At 42.0% G+C, this 26,713-nt stretch overlaps 1 protein-coding gene across 1 annotated transcript; it reads left to right on the top strand.

Annotated features, from left to right (window-relative positions):
• The first annotated feature begins 23,392 nt into the window (after window positions 1-23,392).
• On the top strand, window positions 23,393-26,471 carry RHOB (ras homolog family member B). Its single transcript, XM_070732811.1, has one exon. The coding sequence runs from the start codon at window positions 24,237-24,239 to the stop codon at window positions 24,825-24,827; it is 591 nt and encodes a 196-aa protein (XP_070588912.1). The 5' UTR covers window positions 23,393-24,236; the 3' UTR covers window positions 24,828-26,471.
• Window positions 26,472-26,713: the final 242 nt, after the last annotated feature.

The following is a 26,713-nucleotide window of genomic DNA, read 5'->3' as shown; positions in this document are numbered from 1 at the left end:
ATTGCTAAATATGGGTTATAGCTAATGGTGTGCTGGAACTGGCCTGTACTGGCTTGCAAAAGCTAATTGTTAAATGTTTGGAAATTTTGTGAGCCTGTTGAGAATTGAAGTAAGCTCTGACATCTAGTGGTGTGGCAGTGCCAATGGAGCCAGCAGAACCATCTATGTTTGTGGTTTGATGTAAAAACTAATTGTGAGCAATCCTATAATGCAACCAAAGTATTGGATTTCAGAAAAACAAATTTTAATGCAATGGGGGAATATTTAGAAAATGAATTAAAGGGGAGGGATAAAATGGCAGGAGCGAGCACCCAGTAGACTGTATTAAAAAAGGCCATCTTAAAAGCCACTGGACTGTATGTAAGACAAATAACTAAAGGTAAAAGGAAGAAGAAACCGCTATGGTTTAGCAATGATGTAAGGGCTATAGTCAATTAAAAAAAGGCTGCCTATAGGAGGTATAAAGAGTCTGGAAGTATAGCTGATAGGGAGGTGTATAAAATGAGACAGAAGGAGGCGAAACAGATAATATATGCTGCTAAAGCCTCAAAAGAGGAAGAAATTGCCAAATCTGTAAAGAAGGGGGATAAAACCTTCTTCAGATATATTAGTGATAAGAAGAAGAAAAACTGCGGCATCACGAAACTTAGTACCGGGAATAATACATGCATTAATGGGAATAAGGAGATCGCTGACCATTTCAATAGCTACTTCTGTTCAGTTTTCTCAAAAGACACCATACAAAATAATACTATAGAGGGATATAGCATTGCTTCCAGCTGTATGGATTCAGCTCCAGTGATCTTAGAAGCCGATGTCTTAGAAGAACTTGAACGATTAAAGATAAATAAGGCAATGGGTCCAGATGGCATCCACCCCAGAGTTCTTAAAGAACTCAGATCTGTCATTACTACCCCCCTGACTGATTTGTTTAACCAATCCTTGTTAACAGGAGAAGTTCCTGAGGATTGGAGAATGGCCAGTGTTGTGCCTATTCACAAGAAGGGCAGTAGAGAAGAAGCTGGTAACTACAGGCCAGTTAGCTTGACATCAGTTGTAGTTAAAATGATGGAGACTCTACTCAAAAAGAGGATAAATCAGCACCTAAAAAACAATAACTTATTGGACCCAAATCAGCATGGCTTTACTGAAGGCAAATCATGTCAGACTAATCTCATTGATTTCTTTGACTATGTCACAAAGGTGTTGGATGAAGGTGGTGCCATGGATATTGCCTACCTGGACTTCAGCAAAGCCTTTGATATAGTTCCACATAAAGAGCTGATAGATAAATTAGTGAAGATTGGACTTAATCCCTGGATAGTTCAATGGATTTGCAGCTGGCTGAAGCATAGACATCAGAGAGTTATTGTTAATGGCGAGTATTCTGAGCAGAGTCAGGTTACAAGCGGTGTGCCACAAGGGTCTGTTCTGGATCCTATTCTTTTTAATATGTTTGTGAGTGACATAGGGGAAGGTTTGATAGGGAAAGTTTGCCTATTTGCCGATGACTCTAAAGTGTGCAATAGGGTTGATATTCCTGGAGGGGTCTGTAATATGGTAAATGATTTAGCTTTACTAGATAAATGGTCAAAGCAATGGAAACTGCAGTTTAATGTTTCCAAATGTAAAATAATGCACTTGGGGAAAAGGAATCCTCAATCTGAGCATTGTATTGGCAGTTCTGTGTTAGCAAATACTTCAAAAGAAAAGGATTTAGGGGTAATGATTTCTGACAGTCTCAAAATGGGTGAACAGTGCAGTCAGGCGGTAGGGAAAGCAAGTAGGATGCTTGGCTGCATAGCTAGAGGTATAACAAGCAGGAAGAGGGAGATTATGATCCCGCTATATAGAATGCTGGTGAGACCACATTTGGAATACTGTGTTCAGTTCTGGAGACCTCACCTACAAAAAGATATTGACAAAATTGAACGGGTCCAAAGACGGGCTACAAGAATGGTGGAAGGTCTTAAGCATAAAACGTATCAGGAAAGACTTAATGAACTCAATCTGCATAGTCTGGAGGACAGAAGGAAAAGGGGGGACATGATCGAAACATTTAAATATATTAAAGGGTTAAATAAGGTCCAGGAGGGAAGTGTTTTTAATAGGAAAGTGAACACAAGAACAAGGGGTCACAATCTGAAGTTAGTTGGGGGAAAGATCAAAAGCAACATGAGAAAATATTATTTTACTGAAAGAGTAGTAGATCCTTGGAACAAACTTCCAGCAGACGTGGTAGATAAATCCACAGTAACTGAATTTAAACATGCCTGGGATAAACATATATCCATCCTAAGATAAAATACAGAAAATAGTATAAGGGCAGACTAGATGGACCATGAGGTCTTTTTCTGCCGTCAGACTTCTATGTTTCTATGTTTCTAACCAGCTGTGAAACATTTACTAGCATACTACTGGTTGCAGCTTATTAACAATGCATTAAAGTGGCTTGAACTGTGAACTACAGATGGCAGCCAGTGGAGTTCTGTTTTCCGTTTCTGTGGTGTGATATGCAGGGTGATCCAAAAGGAATAAATCAGGGGGAGATTGTTGTGTACCTAAATACCCCCATTTGCATACAGGCTATGGATTGGTCCAGACGTGGCCGGGAAATTTGAGCGGCTGTCAAGCCACACCTCCACAAAAGAAAAACTTTTTAAAAGGAGCCGCAAGCCGCGGCAAGGACTATTGCAAGCACAGAGACAGTTCATGCTTGTTAACCATTTGGGATCCATTCCAGCCAACCCAATAAAATGAGTTAAGGCTACGACATGTCTGTCTCTAATTGCTGAACTAAACACTGGGGACGAAGGTGTAGAACCCGCAAGCTAGACGAAGAACTGACACAATGGAGTCACCCGTTGCTGAACTAAACAGAGATAGTAAGTGGCAGGAGTTTAGGCATCTCTGCAATTGTAAGTGTTCTGGCATGGGTGGAATGGTTGATGTTTTCTAGGTCACTTTCTGCATCAGTCATGTTGAGGAGTACCTTACCCGCCTTCTCGTGACCGTGGGGATACTGCAACGGTCATAAGCGTGAAAAACTGTCATATCGCACTAAAGACAGTTTAAGACAGTTGAAACCCGCTTTCAGCAGGTTCCTAGGACTCTCTCAGTCGGATTTGGACTAATCCAGTTAAGAGTTTTATAAACACCGAGCAACTAATGGATAAAGCGGAAGGATAGGTCGAAACAAAAACAAGTGGCCTCATCTCTCCTACTCCTAATATGTAACTGTTGCCTTTTGCACTGAAGTTCACAATTTCTAAAGCATCAGAGCATTGTAGTCGATCACCCTGAAGAAGCCTGGAGAAGTGGGATGAAGAGGAAGTGTTCCAGCTAAGCTGCCAGTTTGAACAGAAATTGGACTGGTCTTTTTAAATGACTTCTTCCAACCTTAGGATTTTGTGATTAGGGAAATCAGAAAAAAATATTAAAACATCAGTATAAACATCTTCATACAGACCCTCATCAGTTCCTTTTTCTACTTGGAGGCAAATCATTTATGTTTGTTATACTGCCATATAATAATTTTATTTTTAAAAAGCATGACAGCACTTCAGATGATGATACATAATTTGGCTTCAGCCACTGCTTACTCAAGCACTTGTTATTAAAAAAATCACCATCATCTGATTTTTTTTGGTAAACTATCATGACATGAACATATGCAAGAAGCTCAGGCTTATGCATGTACAGTTTTGTTTTCTAGGCGAAACATATGGTCCTCTTAAACCACGAGAAAGAAAGGAGAGCAGAGAAAGTAGATAGGTGTGTAGGTGGGCAAAGTTGGAGTTTGTTTTGAAAACATTCTAGAACTTTGACCAGCCATGAATGGCAAGCAAGCAAGGGCTGAAAATCAAACGATGGAGAACATGGGCTGCTGCCAAGGAAAGTATGGCAGCATATGATTAATTGCTGCAACATATTTTGAAATATCAGACAGATAGAGAAATACATGGACACAAAGAGAAGGTGGCTAAAAAAAGCCACTATTATTACACACAGATAAACATAGTCGATTTCATTGAGGGCTGTGTTTGACCTCGAAGGACCAGGAGGGTGTGGCCAGGGTAGGCATGGCCAGCCTGAAGAGCACCTGTGCTGGCCCAAGTGCTCTGCCAGTGAAAACAGAGCTTAGGAAGGCAGCCCTCCTGAGCTTAATTTCATTGGCAGAGTGTTCTGCTAGCGCGTTTCAACTGCCCGTAATTACAGGGTAATTAATCCAGGAAGACACACACCACACGATAAAAGGAAAACCCAAAAGTTTTTATAAATAGAAAAGCAGAAACAGCTCCCTTTTTAAATGTAAAAGGGATTTTCTGGTACACACAAGGCACAGGTTAAATGCAATCCAATTGCTCACCCAATAACTGGAAAATTGAGTCCAATTCTAAAGTCCAGAGAGTCCACACACAATCTTGAACGGCACAAAAACCACGATCTTGACGAAACAATGAATCAGATAAACTGCCATGAGGCTAAAACACCAGGTTGCACTTTTATCTGTAGCACTAATTACAGCAGCCCCACCCAATCACAGGTGGCCTCATTTTCTCTTGTCATAATCCTTCAGTTGTTGTCTCCTATGCATCACTCTATGCATGCGTGGCTGTGTCATTAATTCTTGTTCAGAATCCAGGGATGATACAGATGATTGATCTCCTCCTGGGCTGTCTGCCAAACTCCCCTCTTCCCTGTCACTCATGCTTCCTTGGTCAGAGGAGGCTTCGTCGGCAGATCCCATCGGGAGCAAAACAGGCCTGTGGCATGTGGATGTTTCCCCCACATCCACCTGCACTTTCCTTGGGGCATGAGCTGGGCCAGAGCTAACCACAACACAGAGGGGTGCAAGAGGCTGTCACAGCCGAAAACAGAGCTTGGTAGGCAAGCTCCACTTTTGCTAGCAGATGCACCATGCGTTTTGCTATTTCCACAGTGGCCCTGCGGGCCAGATTTAAGCGCCCTGTGGGCTGGACACTCCGGACATATGGAATTTGGGGGACACATGTTGAGTCCAGTGATGGGATCTTGCCGGTTTAACAACTGGTTTGATGATGCACGCGCATGCAGAGTTTTATTTTATTGCTGAGGAGAAACACAGCTGAGATGCTGCAATCTGTTCTGTTGTGCGAATCAGCTGAAAAGATATAGGTCAGTAAAGCAGGCGGGCAGGCAGGCCCATCTGATTGTCAGAGCAAACCAGTTCACTCCCAGATGATCGTTGGAGCATTCAGTTCACCCGAACTGGTTCAAACTGGTAGAATACCACTCATTTCTTGAGTCCCTCAAGTCAATTAAATCCCACTAAATATTTAGAAAATGACTTGCTAATAGGAGCAGGATAACAGATATCCTGGTAACAGGATTACTGTCACAGCAGGTACAGTATATTTTATCCTCAGGATGCTATCAAATCCATAATTTAATTTTCAGCTGTGATTTATTTAAAAATCTGCACAAAATATCAATGTCATTATATATTCATGAATAAATGTGTTTTAGACATTAATTCAAAATATGCATTACTAAATTACATCAAAATGTGTACATTCTGGGGTTTAAAATGCATCTAATTTCAGGGGGAGAGCCCCAAACTGCTCTGGAATATATGGGAAGGGTATTGCGATGAAACTGATTACCACGTCTAACTTCATGTATTGGAATGTGTGGATGACCTTGGTGAAGGAGAAGAAATGCTGCCTAGGAAACAATGAGACGAGAGACGGAATAATTGTTTCCTAGGTAGTCTCTCTATCCCTCATTCCTAAAGGTCATCCAGACATTGCATTACAGATAAGCACATTTATGATTTGGCGCATCCCAGAATTTGCACATCTATGTGTACTTCAACTGTTTAGGAATTGTTTTTCTAATATGTTGACCTATTGATTGTAATAAACCATACTTCCATAAATGTACTTCTGGTGTTATTTTTTTTTTAAAAAAGATATATTATTTGAGAAGACTGTTTCCCATTTATTTTGATAACCCATGTTTTATTGTTACAATATAAAAATAGAAAGAAAATAAAAGCAAGATAAAACCAAATCATAGCTTTAAAAAAAATTGCTTTTGGTGATACATTTTCCTCTTCCCTTCCTTTGGACTCAATTATTAGTCAGAATTTAAATATTTAAATTTTGCATCTGCCATTACAGTTGCTAATTTCTATTTAAGTCCTAAAAACCACATTCCAGATATTTAAATTTGCCTTGCTGTGTGATACTGTATATTGTATATACTGTAAGGGAGTTATTCTTGCTTCAATTTGGTTAAACTTTTATGTGGATATATACTGTCATCAATTTTTCCACTCCAACCTTAGTCTCCCAGATTGTTATAAAAGGCAAGCTATTTTTTTTTCTAATGTTGTGCTAAATTGAAAGCAAAAACACACTCATCTTGATTTTATAGATGCAACCATTTATCACGCTACATTTCCTCTTTAAAATACACATTTCAAGAGTTTAGAGCTATTTAGCAATAAGTCTGTGAAGAATGGAGGGTTTTTTCTCTTTTGTCGATTAGAAGTCTAACACAGTGATTTTCAACCTTTTTTGAGCCGCGGCACATTTTTTACATTTACAAAACCATGGGGCACATTGAGTTGGGGGGGCGGCGGCTAAAAAAATATTGGCCAAAAAAATTCTCTCTCTTCCTCCCGTTCGCTCTATTTCTCTCTCTCTCTTTCTCTACCTTCCTCTTTTTTCTCTCTCTCCATCCCTCTTTCTTTCTCTTCCTTCTTTCCTCTTTTTTGCTCTCGTTCTCTCTCTCTCTCCCTCCCTCCCTCTATGTCTTTCTCTCTCCCACCTTCCCTCCCTCTCTTTCTCTCTCTCTCTCTTGCTTTCTTTCTTTCTCTCTCTTGCTCTCTCTCTTGCTTTCTTTCTCTAGCTTGCTTTCTCTCTTGTTTGCTTTCTCTTTCTCTCTCTCTCTTTCTTTCTCTCTCTCTCTTTCTTTCTCTCTCTAGCTTGCTTTCTCTCTTGTTTGCTTTCTCTTTCTCTCTCTCTCTTTCTTTCTCTCTCTCTCTTGTTTTCTTTCTCTGAGCTTCGCGGCACACCTGACCATGTCTCACGGCACACTAGTGTGCCACGGCACACTGGTTGAAAAACACTGGTGTAACAAAATAAAGCCACTAAAATTCATAATGCGTGGATTCAATATTCTCCTTTAGAAAATGTACCCAGCTAATCTTTAGCAAATATTATTGGATGGATGAACAAAGCATGGCTAACAATTAAGAGTGGAGAGCTAAAGGCTGTGGATTCTTTACTTGTTTACAGAGTACTCCAAAACCAAGAATATTTTTTCTTCTACTTTTCCATTGTTTCTCTACCTTTGTGTCTGTTTCTCTCCTGATGATTTTGAAAGGTGGAGATGTCTAGGCCAAGCTTTCATATAGAATGTTACATTTCATAAATTTTATTGTTTTGATCCTGATCCTGTCAAATAGCCAGGAAGACAAACTTATATCTTGTACTTATTATCTATATTGCCTGATTGTTATACCAATATTAACCTTATAATCCCATCAGAGGTGGGCTACTGCCTGGACTGGGGTGGTGGGGGTGGGGGTAGTGGGGTGGGATGCAGAGCATCCAATTTGCACTGAAAGATGTTGAAAGAAAAAGCAGGACATCCTGAATAAGCCATGCCCACAGTATGGTAGTAAAAACTTTGGTAGCCCTTCACTGAATCTCATGCAGATATTTAGGACTAATCTTCCTGGAATCCAGTGGGCTTTACTTTGGAGTAAACACGGACAACTTTGTTACAGGGACAATTTATGATGTGGATTTTCTGGATTAGTGTCACTAGGAGGATAAAGAAAAGTAAAGTGTCCCTGAAAGAAATATTGAAATTTGAAAATTCTCACACAAAGGTAAAATAGCATTGCCCTTGATTTGCTGAGAATGTAATAAAAGAGGTGTATAAGTTTTTGGCATAGAGTAAAAGCCAAAAATCAAGATGCTGGAATTTATTCAAACATCAGAGTAACAGAGTTGGAAGGGACCTTGTAGGTCATCTAGTCCAACCACCACCACCCCCGTCCAAGTAGGCGACCCTAAACCATTTCTGATAAATGGCAGTCCATTCTTTTCTTGAAAGTCTCTAGTGATGAAGCTCCCACAATTTCTGAAGGCAAGCTGTTCCATTGATTGATCATTCTCACTGTCAGAAATTTTATCTTTTTATCCTGATTAAATCTCTACTTGTTCAGTTTCCATCTATTATTCCTTGTCAGGCTTATAGATGTTTTGGAAAATAGCTTGACCCCTTTCTCTCTGTGGTAGCCCCTTAAATATTGGAAGACAGATACCATGTCTTCCCTGGTCCTTCTTAGCCATGCCTGGTTCCTATAACTGCTCTTCATATGTTTTAGTCTCCAGTCCCTTAATAATCTTGGTTGCTCTTCTCTACACTCTTTCTAGAGTCTGAACATCTTTTTTATAATGTGGTCATCAAAACTGGATGCAGTATATATATATCTGTCTGTCTGTATAATTTAGATCAAGCAGTGATTTGAAATTATGGAACCCTTCCCCAATAAGTTCATAGTTGTGATTTAGTAGAACTCTTGTAGTGCAAGAGAAATCAAGATCCAAGACTCCCATATAGGGAGCAAGGGTTGTTTATATAGCTTTCCAGTTATACATGTGTGGCAAGCTCGGGATTCTGATATATCGTCTAATATATCAAAGTACCCATATTAGTACAACTAATATGAAACTTAGTTATTACGTTTATTGCCATATTCAACGAGTTAAAGTGTAGCATATTACTGTACATTGAACCATGCCTGGTTTTAATCATATTGCACTAATCATAATGTCTTAGCTGTGGTTTGTTGAAAAAGTGACAGTGGCTGGGTTTATATTAAGGTCTAAATCATAGCTTAAACATAATCATATCTGGGTTAATAAGTCCATGCTAAACCATAAATAAACAAAGCACCTAGAAACTTAGGAATGTGTGTGAACCCTATTTCATCCAGCTGCCCCGAGTCTATTACAAATCTAATTAATAATAATAATAATAATAATAATAATAATAATAATAATAATAATCATCATCATCATCATCATTCCCCCCCATTGAGGCTAAAGCATACTTCATTTGAGTGAATGGTAGATTAATGAAAGGCACATTTGATCATGAACACTACACAAATGCCAGCTTCCTTAAAATAATGGAAGCACTTATGATACAGCTCAGGATTAGATCAAATATACTTTATTGCAGCCAAACACCAGCGGTACAACCCAGGATAAACCCTTTCTTCTCAGTAGATTGTCAGATACCCTTGTTTCCCCCAAAATAAGACATTATTGCCTGGCAACAAGGCCAAACGTTTATTTCAAGGTTAAAAAAAATAAGACGGGGTCTTATTTTCGGGGAGACACAGTATTAACACAAGGCACAGATGCTTACAAATGACAAATTGAAAGTGAACACCTTTAGACTCCAATTGTATGAATGGACTGGGGTGTGTCTGTCATATTTTTAAAGAAATCCCAAGAAAAATACTCTTGGTTACTTCAAAAAATTTTCTTGAATGTGTTTGCCTGCCGTACAGAGCAAATTCTTCCAGAACCATGGTAGTCTGACCTGAAGACAACTACAGCCTGAAATATTACCCCCCAGAAGCTTTTCATCATACGCTTTGAATTATGTGTAGGCAAAGTTGAGATTTTATTTTTTTAAAAATATATCAGGACCTGATTTTTCTCTCTTGCCTTTCAAGAAATGACCCAGCTGGACGGAAGACGAAGCAGAAAGATCAATATAAATCTTCACATTCTAAAGTGCACAATGAATGCATTCCATGGAAATGAAGCCAAAGTTCTCACAAAGCTGTAGAACAAGTTGGAGAGTTGGGGGAAAAATGAAGTCATTAGACCGCACCAGACAAAAGGCCTACCCTGCAGAAGGTGGGGGTCGGGGAAAACCTGGGCTTAACTAGAATTATTTTAGCTAGGGAGAAAAGAACGTGACAAAGAAGACTTAATCAGGTTTTATGGTTGAGGATGGCATGCAGATTTGGCGCTAACAAAGAACCTCACCGCTGTTATAATCTTCTGCAGAAAGGCTGAGGGCTGGGAGTGCAACATCTGGAATGCCATGAGCTGTTTATCCTGCTTTACCTCCTCTAAACCATGTGTTTCCCTCCAACCAATCTCACATAAGGAAACATGTTGGCTAGTCATGTCTTTATTTGTGTAGCTTTGGATCTTAGGGGAAAGAATCCTCTTTAAGGCTTGCTAGGAAACAGGGAGGCGAGAAGAGATGCACTATATTTATCTTATTTATATCCACCCTTTCTTCCTGGATTTAAGATCATTTCCCCCACATTAATAATTTGATAAGGTAGTTTGAGTTAAGACAAAGGTTCTCAATCTTTTTTCTTTTTCTTTTTTGCTCATGGCCATCCTCCTCAGCTCGTAAAATAAAAATAAAAATAAAAATAAAAATAAAAATAAAAATAAAAATAAAAATAAAAATAAAAATAAAAATAAAAATAAAAATAAAATAAAAATAAAAATAAAAATAAAAATAAAAATAAAAAAATGAAATAAAAATAAAAAATGAAATAAAAATAAAAATAAAAATAAAAATTTATTAGATTTGTATGCCGCCCCTCTCCGAAGACTCGGGGCGGCTCACAACAATAATAACAACAGTGTTACAATGTAAACAAATTGAATACTAAAAAACATCTAAAAACCCCATCATTTAAAAACCATGCAACACACGCATACCATACATAAAACTATAAAAGCCTGGGGAAGATGTCTCAATTCCCCCATGCCTGGCAATATAAGTGGTTTTTAAGTAATTTACAAAAGACAAAGAGGGTGGGGGCAGTTCTAATCTCTGGGGGGGCTGGGGCCGCCACAGAGAAGGCTCTTCTCCCAGGGCCCGCCAAATGACATTGTTTAGTCAACGGGACCTGGAGAAGGCCAACTCTGTGGGACTTTATCGGCCACTGGGATTCGTGCGGCAGAAGACGGTTCCGGAGGTACCTTTTCGTCCAGCTAACAGTAACTATGAGGGATGTGAGAGAGGTACTTTATCATTTGCTCTTCTTTATTAACCCAAGCTAAATCATGTAACTATCCTTATATTATAAAAATAAAGTATTTGGAAAGGCATTGTCCCCAAGACACATATGGCTGTATTGAAAGCCATTGAGTTAAGAGATGGCGAAAGATCTGATATTTTTCCATCGTGTTCGAAGAGGATCTAAATTGGGGGGATGTCGAGACTTGTACATGAATTGGATTAAAGTGAGGGAGAGGTGCACATAATCAGCCTCACTCTCTCTTCCCAGATTCCATCTTGCTCCAATAACAGGACAAGAGTCAAGACAATTGGAGATGAGCTGGGCGCAGTACTTGACCAGAATGTCTTTCCTGTCTTGCCGTTCTTCTAGCATACCATGTCGCTTGCAGAGACCACCGTTGTCCTAATCTAGTAGATTTCATTCACTCAGTCCACTGTCTTCACATGCTCGGGATAGACAAGTCCCTATCTCACCAAAGGTCAACAACCCAACGGCCAGTGAAGGGCTACCAATTTTTTTACTACCACACTGTCGGCGTGGCTTATGCATTTTCTTTCAATATCTTTCAGTGCAAATTGGGTGCTCTGGGGTAGAGCTCCATTTTCGCTACCCCACTGTGTCCCCCCCCCTCCTGACAGTAGCCCACCCCTGCCAATGGCTACTCTCAACCTGGTGTGGCCAGCCTGTCAGAACTGTTGCCAAGAGTATGGCCACTGCACATGTTACAGATACTAGAAGCCACCCCACTGAGTGATAAGTGGGGACCAAAGGTGAACGAGCTGCCCTAAAAGCTGCCCTAAAATGAGCTGCTGTAAAAGGACATGACATGTCCCTACATCAGAGGTGCTACCCCTCCCTGAACACCCCATGCACCCCTAAATATCTAAAGTCATGGAGAATATTTATAGCTCAGGGTTGAAATGAGAGGTCCTTTGGTGTTCAATAAACTTAGTTGTTTTCTTACAGTTTACATTTCTTGCAGATTTTATTACCCAAATTAGTGATGTACCAGCACTGCATGAGTCAAAAAGAGGGTGGGGAAAATATTTACTGACCCCTTGCATCCTGGACATAAACTGTTTCAATTCCTACACTCAAAACGTTGCTACAGAGCACTGCACACCAAGACAACTAGACACAAGAACAGTTTTTTCCTGAACACCATCACTCTGCTAAACAAATAATTCCCTCTATGCTGTCAGACTTTTTAGTAAATCTGCACTTCTATTTCTACTAGTTTTTCTCATCATTCCTATCATCCTTTTCCTCCCACTTAGGACTGTATGACTGTAACTTGTTGCTTGTATCCTAAGATTTTTATTAATATTGTTTGTTTCTTCATGGCTTATTTGACCCCTGTGACAATCATTCATTGTTGTACCACATGATTCTTGACAAATGTATCTTTTTCTTTTATGTACGCTGAGAGCATATGCACCAAGACAAATTCCTTGTGTGTCCAATCACACTTGGCCAATAAAGAATTTCTATTCTATTCTATTCTGTTCTATTCTCTGATTATGTTACCTAGTTTGGGTAATGAAATGTCTGCAAGAAAACAACTAAGTCCATAGAAAAAAGGAGGACCCCTCAGATCTAAAGTCATCTAGTGCGTTTCCAAGGATGGGGTTAGACTCAACTCTGTATCTCCTTAATCTGCGTTCTATGGTCCAAGGTGTGATACATTGAATTAGCTACAATAGAAAATGCAAAGAGAGAGGAAGGCCACAGAGATTGTTGTCAAGCCACAATATTTCAAAAGTTGTTTCTCTGACATGAGGATGAAAAAGAGTTTAACACAGTGGTTGCTGGGCAACACTTTTTGCTTTTGCGGCATTGACATAGGAGTGTTGCTAACTGTAACATGCTACTGTAGGCGTTACTAGATTAACTTTTGGTATATATAACCCAGAGGAATGATTAAAACATTAAACAAGATAATAACCCAAATGAATTCAGTCCAGCTAATTGTAAGGAGGGCTATTCCATTCATGTCAGGGTATTTATTTATTTATTTATTTATTAGATTTGTATGCCGCCCATCTCCAAAGGTATGTCTCTAAGCCTGATCATTATGATGACTTCAGAATGATTTGGGTATCATGCCTGAGCAGGGGGGTGGGGGTTGGAGTAGAAGACCTCCAAGATTCCTTCGAACTCTGTTTTTATGTTTCCTGTATTCAATTCTAATTTCAAAATTATCCCTCATATCTCATTGCTGGAAAATGTTTCTAGCACAAGTTTCTCAATGCCTCTTAAGATTTCAAACAAAAAGAACACCACATTGTGTGCCATATTATACTTATGAACCAATCTCACATAAAGACTTGCTAAAGTCTTTATGTGAGATTGTCTACGGTATTTTTCGGCATATAAGATGCACTGGAGTATAAGACATACCTTAGTTATTGGGGAGGAAAATAAGGAAAAGAATCTGCTTACCAGATATTCATCTGGCTAGCGTCCTTAGTCTGGTCAGCTTCAGCACATTAATTTATCCCCTGGTTAGGGCTTTAAAAAAAACTTATTTGGAGGGAGTAACAATGAAAGAGCTTGCAAGCCAGTAAGAGCTGGGAACATCATTAGCACCTGGAAAGAAACATTTGGAGCAAATAGAGCAATGAAAAAACCCTGCAAAGACTTAGGGCTTGGAAAACATTCTTCGCAGAGAGTAACAATGAAAGAGTAAGCTGGTAAGAGCTGGGAATATCGTTAGCACCTGGTTAAGGCTGGAAAGAAACTTATTCAGAGCAAATTAGAGCAATGAAAACAAAACCTGCAAAGACTTAGGGTTTGGAAAACATTCTTCCCAGAGAGAAACAATGAAAGAGCCTGCAAGGTCACAGCTGGGAAGATTGTTAGCAGTTAGTTAGGGCTACATTCAGAGTATGAGACACACCCAAATTATCAGCCTCTTTTAGGGAGGAAAAGGGTGTGTCTTATACAAGGTACTTGCTCCTAAAATTAGAAGTTTTAAGCATGACCTTTTTTTTATTTTGGTGCTGATTAGTAAATAGCATTGTTTATTTTATGCCTCTTGTATATAAAAGCAAAGTTCCATGTTGCCCAAGATTAACAACAATGGTTGGCTCCATCCCCCCCCCCCCATAACCTTACCAGGAGATAGGAAAGGCCATATTTAAAATTTCCTTCTTGCAAAGCAGATGTTCTGCTACTAGGTACAGCTCTCCCAGAAATACAAGTCATTGGTGAAATTGGAATAGCTTGAAACTAGTTTGTAAAAATACACCTGGGCCTTATCTTTACTACAGGAAGTAATCAACCACAGTCGGGACCTGAATGTTGGTCATTGTGTAAAGTAGTTAAGTGAGAGGTCTGGTGATTGCCAACATAACGGCTTCACTGCACCACCACAATCCTGGCTCACCCAATTATGGTGGTTAACATCCATGAAGGCCATTAAACAGAGGGCTTTGGGGAAATTGGGAGGCTGAGAGAGGCCCTGGAGACCTGGTGTCTTCCAGTATGTGGAGATCTGCTGTAGGCCAGGAAGGATTGACTGGCTTCAAGACTTACTAGTGCATATGAACCTGCAGGGTTCTGATGTTTCAGCCACCTATGCAATGCTGGGAATCTTCAACCAGTTCCAGGGCCTATGTCCCCACCTATGCACCCAACAGTGTGCAGAAATCCTTGGCCAGCTCCACAACTTACTTTTTCATTTTTCTGCAGCTTCTTATAGACACATCCAGCCAATGTTTTATACATACCAACTGAGGGCTCTCCTCCATCCCCTTGGTTTGCAACCATTAACTTTCTGGAGTAACCAGCAGAGACTATTTCAAATGATAATTACATGCGCGCAATATGCTTTGCTATCACTACCAATGCAAATGGGTTGCCAAGCACCCAAGATGTGATCGTGTGAGGGTGGAGTAGAAGCAATGGGACGTTTTACAACGGCCAGAAGTGCTTTAAGCCAGTGTTTCCCAACCTTGGCAACTTGAAGATATCTGGACTTCAACTCCCAGAATTCCCCAGCCAGCAAATGCTGGCTGGGGAATTCTGGGAGTTGAAGTCCAGGTATCTTCAAGTTGCCAAGGTTGGGAAACACTGCTTTAAGCACCCCTTCCAAGATCCTCCTAATGATAAAGGGTTGTTAAATGCCTAGTTGTAAATCAAGGATTACCTGAGTGTGCAAAACTTCATCAGGCTAAGTTGTTGTTGTTTTTTAAAAGGGGGAAGAGTAGAAGAAACAGGCAATTTAAAACATCTGGCCAAGTGTTGTGTCTACACGGAAAATGGATGGTGACTGCATGCTGAGTGAGTCACAATTTGATGTTCCATGTATCAGATGATACTCATTTTCTTGGACAAAGAAACAGTGAATGGCACATGGGCTGCATCTATATGGCATCTTAAGACAAATCCAAAGACAAAAACCACAGTTCTGCCTGCAGCGTGATTGCATAATACAAGCCAGCTGCTTAGATTCACAGAATCTAATGGGATTGAAAGCATATAAATAAAGGAGGTTAGGAAAAAAAAATCTGACTTACTTAACAAACCATGCTAGAAATAACCCTGGCTTAGCGCCCTATGCAAACAGTTTGTGCACACACATTTTTGAAAGCGCATTTTAGATTGCTTCTCTTGACAAGCCAGTTCCTGAATATGCAAGGGGGGGGGGAAGTATTGTTGTATTCGTTCAGCAACATTTAAATGATTTTAGCTTCAGGAGACCTATTATTTCAGATCCATAAAGTACTGTAATTACCTGCTCATTTTCCAGGGACCAAAATCTCCTGCCCACCCTACCCCACCAATCCTCAGCACCACACCTTGTATCAGATCATACAGATGACCATCAGAGGGCAGTAAAGCCCAACTCAATTCTACTACTTTGGTTTGTTTTTAAAGCTCTATTGTTTGTCTCCCTTCAGGCAGTGGCTTACTTGGGCAGACCTTGTCTGGGTTCAGAAACGGAGCAGGAAGAGTTCTAGCTAATAATTGCTAGCAGAGAATTGCCAAGGTTATGCCTTGCATTCTTGGAAGTTAAAAAAGAAAGAGAGAATAATTCCCTGGAAGATGGTCTAGGTGAACATTATGTATTTTACTATGTATATACCCACTAAAACCCTCATTGTGTATTGGACAAAATCAATAAATCAAACAGCGGGGACCAGCAGAGACATGTTCAAATCATCATCATCACCACAAGAGTAAATCCAGTCTTGAAAGAGAATGATTTAGCCTGCGGCATGAAGTAATTATTGAGTAATGGCCTTGTTGTATTATGTAAAGGAGAATAAGGAGTGTATTCCTTAAACCGAACCCAACAATAGATTTTTTTTCCCTTTGAAATTGAAACATGGCTCTGCTTGTCATAATAATCTATGGCAATAAAGCATGCAAATATCCTACAGATGGATCGGCAGATTTCCTGAGCGATAAAACATATTTATGGGTATGTTCATCAAAGTTTAACACCAGCCCTCCCCAGATGTTCCTTCATTTGCATCATAATACATCAATATTAAGCAGGCTTAGCTTTTCTTACCCTGACACCAAGGATATTGTTTACTGCAGGTTGTGTTAGGCTTAATATAGTATACAGCATCCTATAGGCTTAGTATATAATATGCAGTTCTGCAGGTCAAATTGCAATGAAGTTAAGACGAAAACATTTGCCCACAGATCATTCCAGATTCATTCACTTCAACCTTGGCAATGTAATGTATCCCCTGAACCTAGACAGGGTGGAGTGTTCACTCCCTATTTTGTCCTCCAAACAATAGAGATGGGAGAAAGGAGTGACTCATGTTAGTGCTGATTCAGCACCTCTTGTTTTTCCCAACTCTACTTTCCCTCCATGCAAATCTGAAGTTTGTGCCTACGTTAAGCGGGACCAATGTGGTAAGAATGAGATTCAGGCTTTCCTTATCATGAGTGTTGATGAAGGCATCCATTCCAATCAGGATATTATAGTTTTTGTTTTTTTAAAAAGGAAAACACTAAAAATTGTGTGTGTGTGTGTGGGGGGAATACTGCAGGTGGCTGCTCCTTACTTCACCCAAAGATTAAGTGAGGGAGGAGGGAAGCATGTTCAGACTTGCAAGATTCTGTTGTTATAGCTGTTCTAGTTAGTTTTGGGCCTTTATGTATGATCTACTGTATAGGGCAGAGGCCCTTCTAAGACTTGTGGACTTCAACTCCCAAAATTCCTGAGCCAGCCATACTGGCTCAGGAATTCTGGGAGTTGAAGTCCACAAATCATAAAGAGGCCATAATTAACCACCTCTGCTGAAGGGTGACAGTTAACATCTCCCTACAATTAGCGCCCTGTTCCAATACTACCAGAGTCCATGCTAGAGCTGCCCAGTAAGATTCCCTCCCCAAATTTCCACAACCGTCAAGCCAGTGATGTATCTTCAGTCCCAAACCCACCAATTAACTATCTCTCATAAGCTCATCTCCAAAAATCATTCTCCTCAGATGCCATCTTGGTTATATTGTTTTGTTCTGGGCAGTCTAGAATAGGATTTTGTCTAGAAAGGTGGGATATCATCAGTGAAGGCCGTGGCTTATGCAGGACGCCCTGCATTTTCTTTCAACATCTTTCAGTGCAAATTGGGTGCTCTGGGGTGGAGTTCCATTTTTGCTACCCCACTGCGCCCCCCCCCCAATCCATGCATTAGCCCACCCCTGGATATCAGTATTAATGCTTATGCACATATGTGTCACCACGACTCAATGGACTAAGAACAAGACATGGGGTCTGGGAACAAAAGGAGCTATAACTGAGGGGAAAAACAATGGGTTGGTAGAGAATCTGGTGAAACTAGCATATTGAGACAAGGCAAACATTATTTCTTTAGCATGATTTTAAAAGATTATTTGCTGTGTCCATATGTAATCACAAGAAAGGTTGAATGAATATCATACCTAATGACAGTTATGTATGATATTCATTCATTATTAATTCAGTGGGTTCCTACCTGGATGGGGAGGGAGAATTATTATTATTATTATTATTATTATTATTATTAATAATAATTATTAATAATTATTATGTCAATACAACTCAGCAAACGAGATCACTATGCTGGATTTTGTATTTCATCACCAGTCGGGCGCTTCCCAAGCACCTAGGACTGCGTGATTATTATTATTATTATTATTATTATTATTATTATTATTATTATTATTATTATTATTATATTTGTATGCCACCCCTCTCCGGAGACTCGGAGCGGCTCACAACATAAAACAGTACAAATCCAATGATTAAAACAATTTAAAAACCCTTAATATACAAAGCAATCATACATCTCATATAAACCATACATAAAACAGAACGGCCCAGGGGAATCAATTTCCCCATGTCTGACGATAGAGGTGGGTTTTAAGGACTTTGCAAAAGGCAAGGAGGGTGAGGGCAATCCTAATCTCCGGGGGGAGTTGGTTCCAGAGGGTCGGGGGCGCCACAGAGGAGGCTCCTCCCCTGGGTCCCACCAGATGACATTGTTTCGTCAACGGGACCCAGAGAAGGCCAACTCTATGAGACCTAACCGGTCGCTGGGATTCGTGTGGCAGAAGGTGGTCCCCATTGCCGGTAGCAGAAATGGAGTTGCGTGTGCAGCTGTGGGTGACTGGTGGGCGTACGCACGCATTGGAGCAAGCTTTGGCTTCTGTTCATGCACAAGAAGCCAAATCTTGTGAGAGGAAGCGCACGTACGCATGTGAGATTTTGGTGATTTCGTGCATTTTTTTTGTTTTTGCACATGCACAGAAGCAAAAAAAAATCACTGAAATCTCGCAACCCGCCCTTCTTCTCACAAGATTTGCTTCCTGCACATGTGCAGAAGCTAAACCTCACTCCGATGCGCGCATCGGCCATCCAGAGCTGTGCACGCATCTGCACCAGTAGCGGTAGTAAGTTGAAATCCTCGCGTGATTCAGTAGTACAGTGGTGCCTCTACTTAAGAACTTTATTCGTTTCGTGACCAGGTTCTTAAGTAGAAAAGTTTGTAAGTAGAAGCAATTTTTCCCATAGGAATCAATGTAAAAGCAAATAATGCTTTTGCATTAGGAAAGAAATAAAAGCTCGGAATTTGGGTGGGAGGAGGAGGTTTATTCCCTCTCCAAGCACCCAGAGAAAGGGAAACACTCCATTCGCTCTGGGCTGCCAAAGCCTCCTTAAGCTCCACCGAAAGGCTCTTCTGGCAGCCGAGAAAAGCCCGAGATGGCCGGGATTAAAGGGGGAATGGCAGGAAACTGACTGGGTCTTCCTGCTGCTCTCAAATTTCCTAGGAAATTTTTCTGAGCTCAGGTTCTTAAGTAGAAAAGGGTTCTTAAGAAGAGGCAAAAAAAATTTGAATACCCAATTCTTATCTAGAAAACCTCTTAAGTAAAGGCATTCTTAGGTAGAGGTACCACTGTATTCATTTCAGTTGTAGTCTCTCTCTCTCTCTCAGACATTCAAAACTAGCATAATAAGGGACTAAAACCCATTTTGTTGGTGGTTGCTTGGTGGGGGGAACCAAGAAAAAGGAAAGAAGAACTTGGATAGGAGGAGGAAATGGAACCTCTGTGATTCAGTAGAAAACAGCCCATCATTGTGGAAGTAGAAGTGGGATGGACCTGACGATGGAAAGTGATGAAAAGTTAAGGAGAACTATGGAGAAGAAGTCAGATTGGGCTGGTGAGGAAGTGAGCATGGAAGTTGGTTAACAGAGAGTATTTCTTAAAGAGATAATAATTACTGAGTAGAATATAAATTTTCCCATCTGGTTCAAATGCTTTCCGCTAGGTCTTTAATCAGTAAAAAAGTGTAAACTGTGTATTGCCCACTGCCAGGCTCTATTCAATAGAGTAACGAGAATAATGAGACCTCCCAAATGGTACTAACCAGAAGTGAATTCCTACTGGTTCTACAGCACAGGTACTAAACCAGTGGTGATATCACACAGCTGGTTTTATCGATACTGGTTCATGGCCACCGCCATCTTTGTGTGTGCGCGCGCATGTGTGTGTGTCTGTTTTACTATTTTTTCCTACTGCTTATGCACAGAAGCTGAGTTTTCCGCACTTTTCTGCCATCACCTTTTTTCTTTTTTTGCTTTTTTGTTTTGCTATTTTTGTTGGGTTTTGCTTCTGCGCATGTATAGAAGGCCAGTTTTTGGCACTGCGCCCGGGCAGCACAGCCATGTGGCCAGGAATGGGCTGCTGCCTGGACGGGGGTGGGGGACGACACACGATAATGGAGCTCGACCCCAGAGCACCAAAAGATGTTGAAAGAAAATGCAGGGCATCCTGCATAAGCCACAGCCACAGTGTGGTCGTAAAAATTTTGGTAGCCCTTCACTGCACGTGGTCCACAATGCCTGTGCAGCTATGTGGTGAGGGAAGAAGCGAACTGGTGGCGAGGTAAGTTAGAAACTACCCCCGGTTTTAACCTTACTTACAGTTGTGGATCACCTTTAGAGTAGAGAATAATAGATTTCTCCAGCTTTGATTCTGTTTTTATTAAGCTTCACCTGCCAGTGGGGGTGTGGGGGATTCCACCACTCTCCCTAATATGGAGCGGGATAGGGCAATGTTTAGACAGTTGCTTATATTAGTGGGTTTAGCCACCTGTCCAATTGCCTGGCCTAGTGACATGAGAGGGAATGCTCCCTTTGCTTCCAGTCAGTTAACCCTCTCTTCCATGCCTATTATTAGTCAGCTTAGCAAAAAATTAATCTGATAACAGGAGCATAGACTAAAGTAGGAGGAAGTGCTGTTTGGTTTTTTAAAATAATGGTAGGGTTTTATATGTTTTTCAATATTAGATTTGTTCCACTACTATATTATTTTTATTACTGTTGTGAGCCGCACCGAGTCTTCGGAGAGGGGCGGCATACAAATCTAATAAATAATAATAATAAAATAATAGTAAAGTGGTTTATATCTAGAAAGAAAGGGCGATAACCTTGATGGACATATGCAAGATGTGTTGTCAGGGTGATGAGGAGTAAAACATATTTTCAGTTCATATTTCAGATAATATGTTGAAGCAACTCTGTCGGACACCTCTCTAATTCACTAAGCAAGGAGAAAGAGGAGACCAAATGTTTGTAAGATTGATATGAGCCCCGTTAGCTAGATAGGACTAATAAATCAAGATCAACTCTGCAGGAAAGTTGAAAGTATTTTTTTTTAATTTAGATTGGCTATAACAAAAACCAAGGATAAGCTGAAGCTGCTTATGTCGTCTAAACATGTCCTCTGTTGGGCGCCAATAGGTTATACAGAACCGCTGTGAGTTGAACTCAAATGCTCACCAATCCTTTGCCAACTCATTATTCTGTGACTGACACTTAATCTGAAGTAATTCTGCTGGACTTTAGAGCCAAGAAGGTTATTACAATCGCTTCTATATTACAAAATCCACCTTACTTGACTCTGCGTGGCCCTCAGTATTGGTAGTACTTTGACTTACTAGATTCACCGCTCTGGGTTTTTCATTTTTTGTGAACATTTTGGTACCATCTGGTGTTGAAGAAAAACAAAAACTCTGTTTTAAAACTAAATGGAGAATTTCTTATTTCAAATGAGTTCTAAATAATTCCCAAGGAGTTGGATTTCATTACATTTTTTTCTTTAATTTCTCTACTATGGTGTAGCTACATTTTACAGTAGTAATATAATGGTGTACCATCAAGTGGCTGTTGACTCTTAAATAGCACATAGGTAGATTTTCTCTACCTAAGGGATACAGTAGGATAGGGGGTTTATTTTAGTTTTATTTTATCATACATGTACAATAGTCCCTCGCTATATCGCGCTTCACCTACCGCGGCTTCACTTCATCGCGGGTTTTGAAGTCAGCATTGGCACAGATACGGCGCTTAGAAGTTTGGAAGGGCAGGACAAGCGCTCAGCTCATGCTCAGAGAGAAGCTTCATTTGAATCATTTCACCACACAAACAAGCGCTAGAATAATTCCAGCGGGACTCCCAAATGATGAGCGGGGCGGGGACTGAGCTCCAGCGGAGGCCCGTCCCCTCGTTCAACCCGCCTCGCCAGTGCCGAGAAGGCAGTCTTTGGAGGCGCGCTTAGTGGTTGGCGGTGGCGGCGGTGTGCTTGGGGTTGTAGAAAGAGCTCCCGGCAGCGTGCGAACGGGCGAGCGCGAGCAAAGAAAGGAACGTGACGCGGCGGGGATTTACAGACTGGGCTCGAGGGCAGAAGAGGAAGTGCTGGGCGGGTGGAGGGGGAAAAAAAAAAGAAAAGAGAGAGAGAAAAAAAGAACCAGCCGGGGCAGCTCACCAGGGAGTTTCCAGCCGGGGCAAGGCAAAAAAGACAACGTTTGGCCGAACCGCTGCAAAGAACAGCAGTGGGTCGGGAATGCTCGGGGCCCGCGATTCTTTTGCCCCCTCCCCTTCTTTTCCTCAGGCGCAGAGTAAGTAGTAGTGGGGGGGGGAAGGTTAGCCGTTGCTCGCCTCCAGGCATCCGGAGCTTGTGGGGAGGAGGATAAATTCCCCATCGCGGATTTCACCTATCGCAGCCGGGTCTGGAACGTAACACCCGCGATAGGTGAGGTCTTACTGTAGAATGTCAGTAGGGACTTCTCCTTTTATGTGATTTGACACTCATTACATAAACAACAGCCTGATAGGGCCTTGGCTTTCTACTGCAAAATATTACTTCCATTTGAGGAGAGTTGGGCCACAGAAATTAACAGAATTATATACTGTAGATCAGAGGTCTCCAGCTGTGGTAACTTTATGAGGCGTGGGCTTCAATTCCCAGAAGAAGCAACAAATGACCAACTACAGCTTGTCGAGTCTTTATGAACAAAACAATACAGTACAGTATAGAAAAGCTCTAAAATATATATTTTTAAAAAATATGCAAAGCCTTTTTAAGCCATCTTTTGTGGTCCTTTCTTGAATGACAAACCTGAGCTAATATGTATTGTTTATAGGGGGGGGGGGTTGGGAAGCAAGAGGGGAAGGCTAAAGAGAGATTTTATGGGTGTGAGCCCCCCCCCGGTCTTTGGAGAGGGGCGGCATACAAATCTAATTTATTATTATTATTATTATTATTATTATTATTATTATTATTATTATTATATCATCATCATCATCATTATTTTTATCATCATCATGTTCCTATCCCTCATCTCCTCCCACTTATGACTGTAACTTGTTGCTTGTATCCTTACAATTTATATTGCTTCCTGATTGCTTATTTGTACCTTAAGACAATCATGTGTTGTTTCTCATGATTCTTGACAAATCTATATTTTCTTTTATGCACACTGAGAGCATATGCGCCAAAGACAATGTCCAATCACACTTGGCCAATAAAAAATTCTATTCTATTCTATTTTATTTTTACCTTGGATGAAACTTTATTTAAAAAAAAACCCATCTCCAGATTGGAGCGGGGAATTTGGAAGATCGGTAGGCGGAAGAAGGGGCATACAAAAAATTTGAAACCCTCTTTTTCTGTTTCGAATTTCCCCACAAACCCCCTTCCCCCCCAAATCTCAGCAGCTCTCGAAATCACAAAAAAGACACCTCCCTTTTTTCATGATCGACTGTCACTCACTTCCTGCTTCTCTCCCCCCTCCCTTCAACCCCAGCGCCTGCGATGCTCTCCACCAATCACCCGCCTCCTCCAAACCGATGACTTCATCCTTTGCCTTTCCATTGGCCGGCTATATTAAGAACGCAGCCGGCCCCTTTAAATAGCAGAGCCCCGACTTGTCGCCTGGCTATGGCATAAAATACAGTCGGCTTGTTGGGTAGTTTGTCCAAAAGAAAAAAAGGTGGGGAAAAGCCGGTGCACGAAACTTGCAAGGGAAAAAAAAAATACACCAACCGCGGCCGCTTTTCTTTGAGAGCTCGGGTGTTTTCGGCTTCTTCCGCCTCCCTTGGAAAGAAGCGGCGAGAAAAAGAGCCGAGCGGGCGGAGAGCATCGGCTGAGCCAGCCCAGAAGAGAAGCGAGACCCGGGCGGAGTGGGCGGCGCCCCCTTTCCTAAAGAGTTCGTTCTCGCTCCCGCCCGGCCAAGAGAGAGAGAGACCGAGCCACGCTGCCTTGTGGGAAAGGCGAAGAAGAGGCCGGAGTAGCTCCCGCAACCGGGCGCCGGGGGGAAGCGAGCGCTTCGGGCTTCCTGCTGGAGCCCCACAACCGGGCGGGCTTGGCGGCGACCCTGGCCATGGCGGCGATCCGCAAGAAGCTGGTGGTGGTGGGCGACGGGGCGTGCGGGAAGACGTGCCTGCTGATCGTCTTCAGCAAGGACGAGTTCCCCGAAGTCTACGTGCCCACCGTCTTCGAGAACTACGTGGCCGACATAGAGGTGGACGGCAAGCAGGTGGAGCTGGCCCTCTGGGACACGGCCGGCCAGGAGGACTACGACCGCTTGCGCCCCCTCTCCTACCCGGACACCGACGTCATCCTCATGTGCTTCTCGGTGGACAGCCCGGACTCGCTGGAGAACATCCCGGAGAAGTGGGTGCCCGAGGTCAAGCACTTCTGCCCCAACGTGCCCATCATCCTGGTGGCCAACAAGAAGGACCTGCGCAACGACGAGCACGTCCGCAACGAGCTGGCCCGCATGAAGCAGGAGCCCGTCCGCACCGAAGACGGCCGCGCCATGGCCGTCCGCATCCAAGCCTACGATTACCTCGAGTGCTCGGCCAAGACCAAGGAGGGCGTCCGGGAGGTCTTCGAGACGGCCACCCGAGCCGCTTTGCAGAAGCGCTACGGCACCCAGAACGGTTGCATCAATTGTTGCAAGGTGCTATAATGCCCTGGATGGGTGGGTGGTGGAAGGGAGGGGCGGGAGAAGAAGGACTCGGGGCTGACAATTGCAAAAGCCCGTCGGAGAAGAGCCCCCCCCCGCACCGCAGAACAAAAACCGGGGAGGGGTCGGACCCCTCCTATTCTTCGGGGGACGGGTGGGTGGGGGAGAAAGAGAGCAAAGCAGGCGCCCCCGTTGATGCAAACTCTCGATCTTGGCTCTCTTTATTACGCCTCGTTCGCGAAGGACACGCGTGGGACTTCCGCGAACCCAACGCGCTCCTCCCTGCTCCTCTTTTTGTTTCCTTGCCGGAGGAAAAGAACTGGACTTGCCTATTGGGGCGCCGCGCCTAGATCTCCCGTGGGAAAGAAACAAACAAACAAAACTGCAGGAGGCGATCCAAAGACTGTAGCTGCGCCTTGCTCTCTAACCTTGGAAAAAGGAGGCTGGTGGATCGGGATCTGCCTAGATCGGGATCCACTCCCCCCCAACTCACTTTGCACTGAATCGGTGTTTTCCTTCAAGCTGGGTTCATACACTGAGAAACGCTGAGAGGGAGGGAGGGGAGGGGCATTTGCTGACTGTACATAGCCGATTGTTTGAATTTGGGGGCAAGGAAAGGATGTCGTGCTTGTTTTAACACTGGACCTTGCTCTCTTTGAGACTGATTCTATGGGGGGTTTTTTTTTGGGGGGGGGGAGTTTGAGTGGATTGGGCTTCTTTCTTCCCAGCCCCTCCGTAATGAAAATATCCCCCCCTTCTTGCAAGAAGAATGCTATAATTTGTTTCCCTTGGGTTGCTGGAGGTGGTGGTGGTGGAAAGAATTCCCAAACTTCCCAAAGTTCTGGTGCCTGTTGTCCTCCATACCGTTTGGATGCCCTCCTTTCTCTCTCTCTCTCTTTTTCCCCATCCCTCTTTAATCTGATTTCTATGGCAAACCTATTTTGCACAAACGATGAGGGTGTTTATCTGGACACCTTAATGCACTTGGGATGCGCAGTGTGACACTGTACCATTACAAACAGACACACACAAAAACCCCTTGCAGCCAGAACCTCATTTGGAGCACAGTCCAACTAAGCACTTTCCAGGGGAAACACTTTTTAACAGCCTCCTCCTTTCCCTTGACTGTTGAGTCAAGATATCAACAAGATAGCCATCAATGGGACTTTCAAATGCTTCTCTTTTTTTTGACTGGGTTGTGCGCCTTTTGTTTCTGTATAACTGATGACTTGTGTAAAGCCACTGTAATATCTTCTGGGGTTATTGTTGCATCAAGAAACAAGTGGAAACACTGTCTTTTTAAAAGAATGTGACATTTTTTTTTGTTTTACCTTTTCAGCACTAAGTGCCATCTCTGGTCTCCTTTCAAAGAGTAGTACACTTATTTTCACCAACCCACGTCCAAGTGGTGTGCGAGAATAACCTGTGCTTCTCTGTTTCAGAGAGTTGATTGATTTAACCCCCCCCTCCCCACTGACCATTTTTTAACAGTGGTACTAAAGAGTTTTATTATTTAAAACAAGCACACAAAACACTATATTGATTTGGTTACAAGAAAAGACTTGTGGAGTTTACTTCAAAATCATCTAAGCTGTATATGCAGGACATTTTTTTGGTAAAGTATTAAAAAAAAGTTCTATGACTACATTCATGAGAATATTATTTGCTTCTTTGTTGTGACTGATTGAATGAATGTCTGCTGTTGGTTCTGGGGGGTGGGGGAATGTAAGCGTTTTCCTTTGAAATAACAGCTGCTGGAAACTGTTTTAAACATCCTGGATCCTTACTGGACTAACTGAAAATTACATCACTCAGGCTCACAATAGTGAAATAGGATCCCCTTGGAAGCATACATAAACTCTCAATGGCATAGTGGATTAAAATTGGGT

This window comes from Erythrolamprus reginae, chromosome 1 (assembly GCF_031021105.1).
Source record: "Erythrolamprus reginae isolate rEryReg1 chromosome 1, rEryReg1.hap1, whole genome shotgun sequence".
NCBI lineage: Eukaryota > Metazoa > Chordata > Lepidosauria > Squamata > Dipsadidae > Erythrolamprus > Erythrolamprus reginae.
Note: the sequence above shows the minus strand (reverse complement) of the source record. Positions and strands in the feature narration are given on the sequence as shown.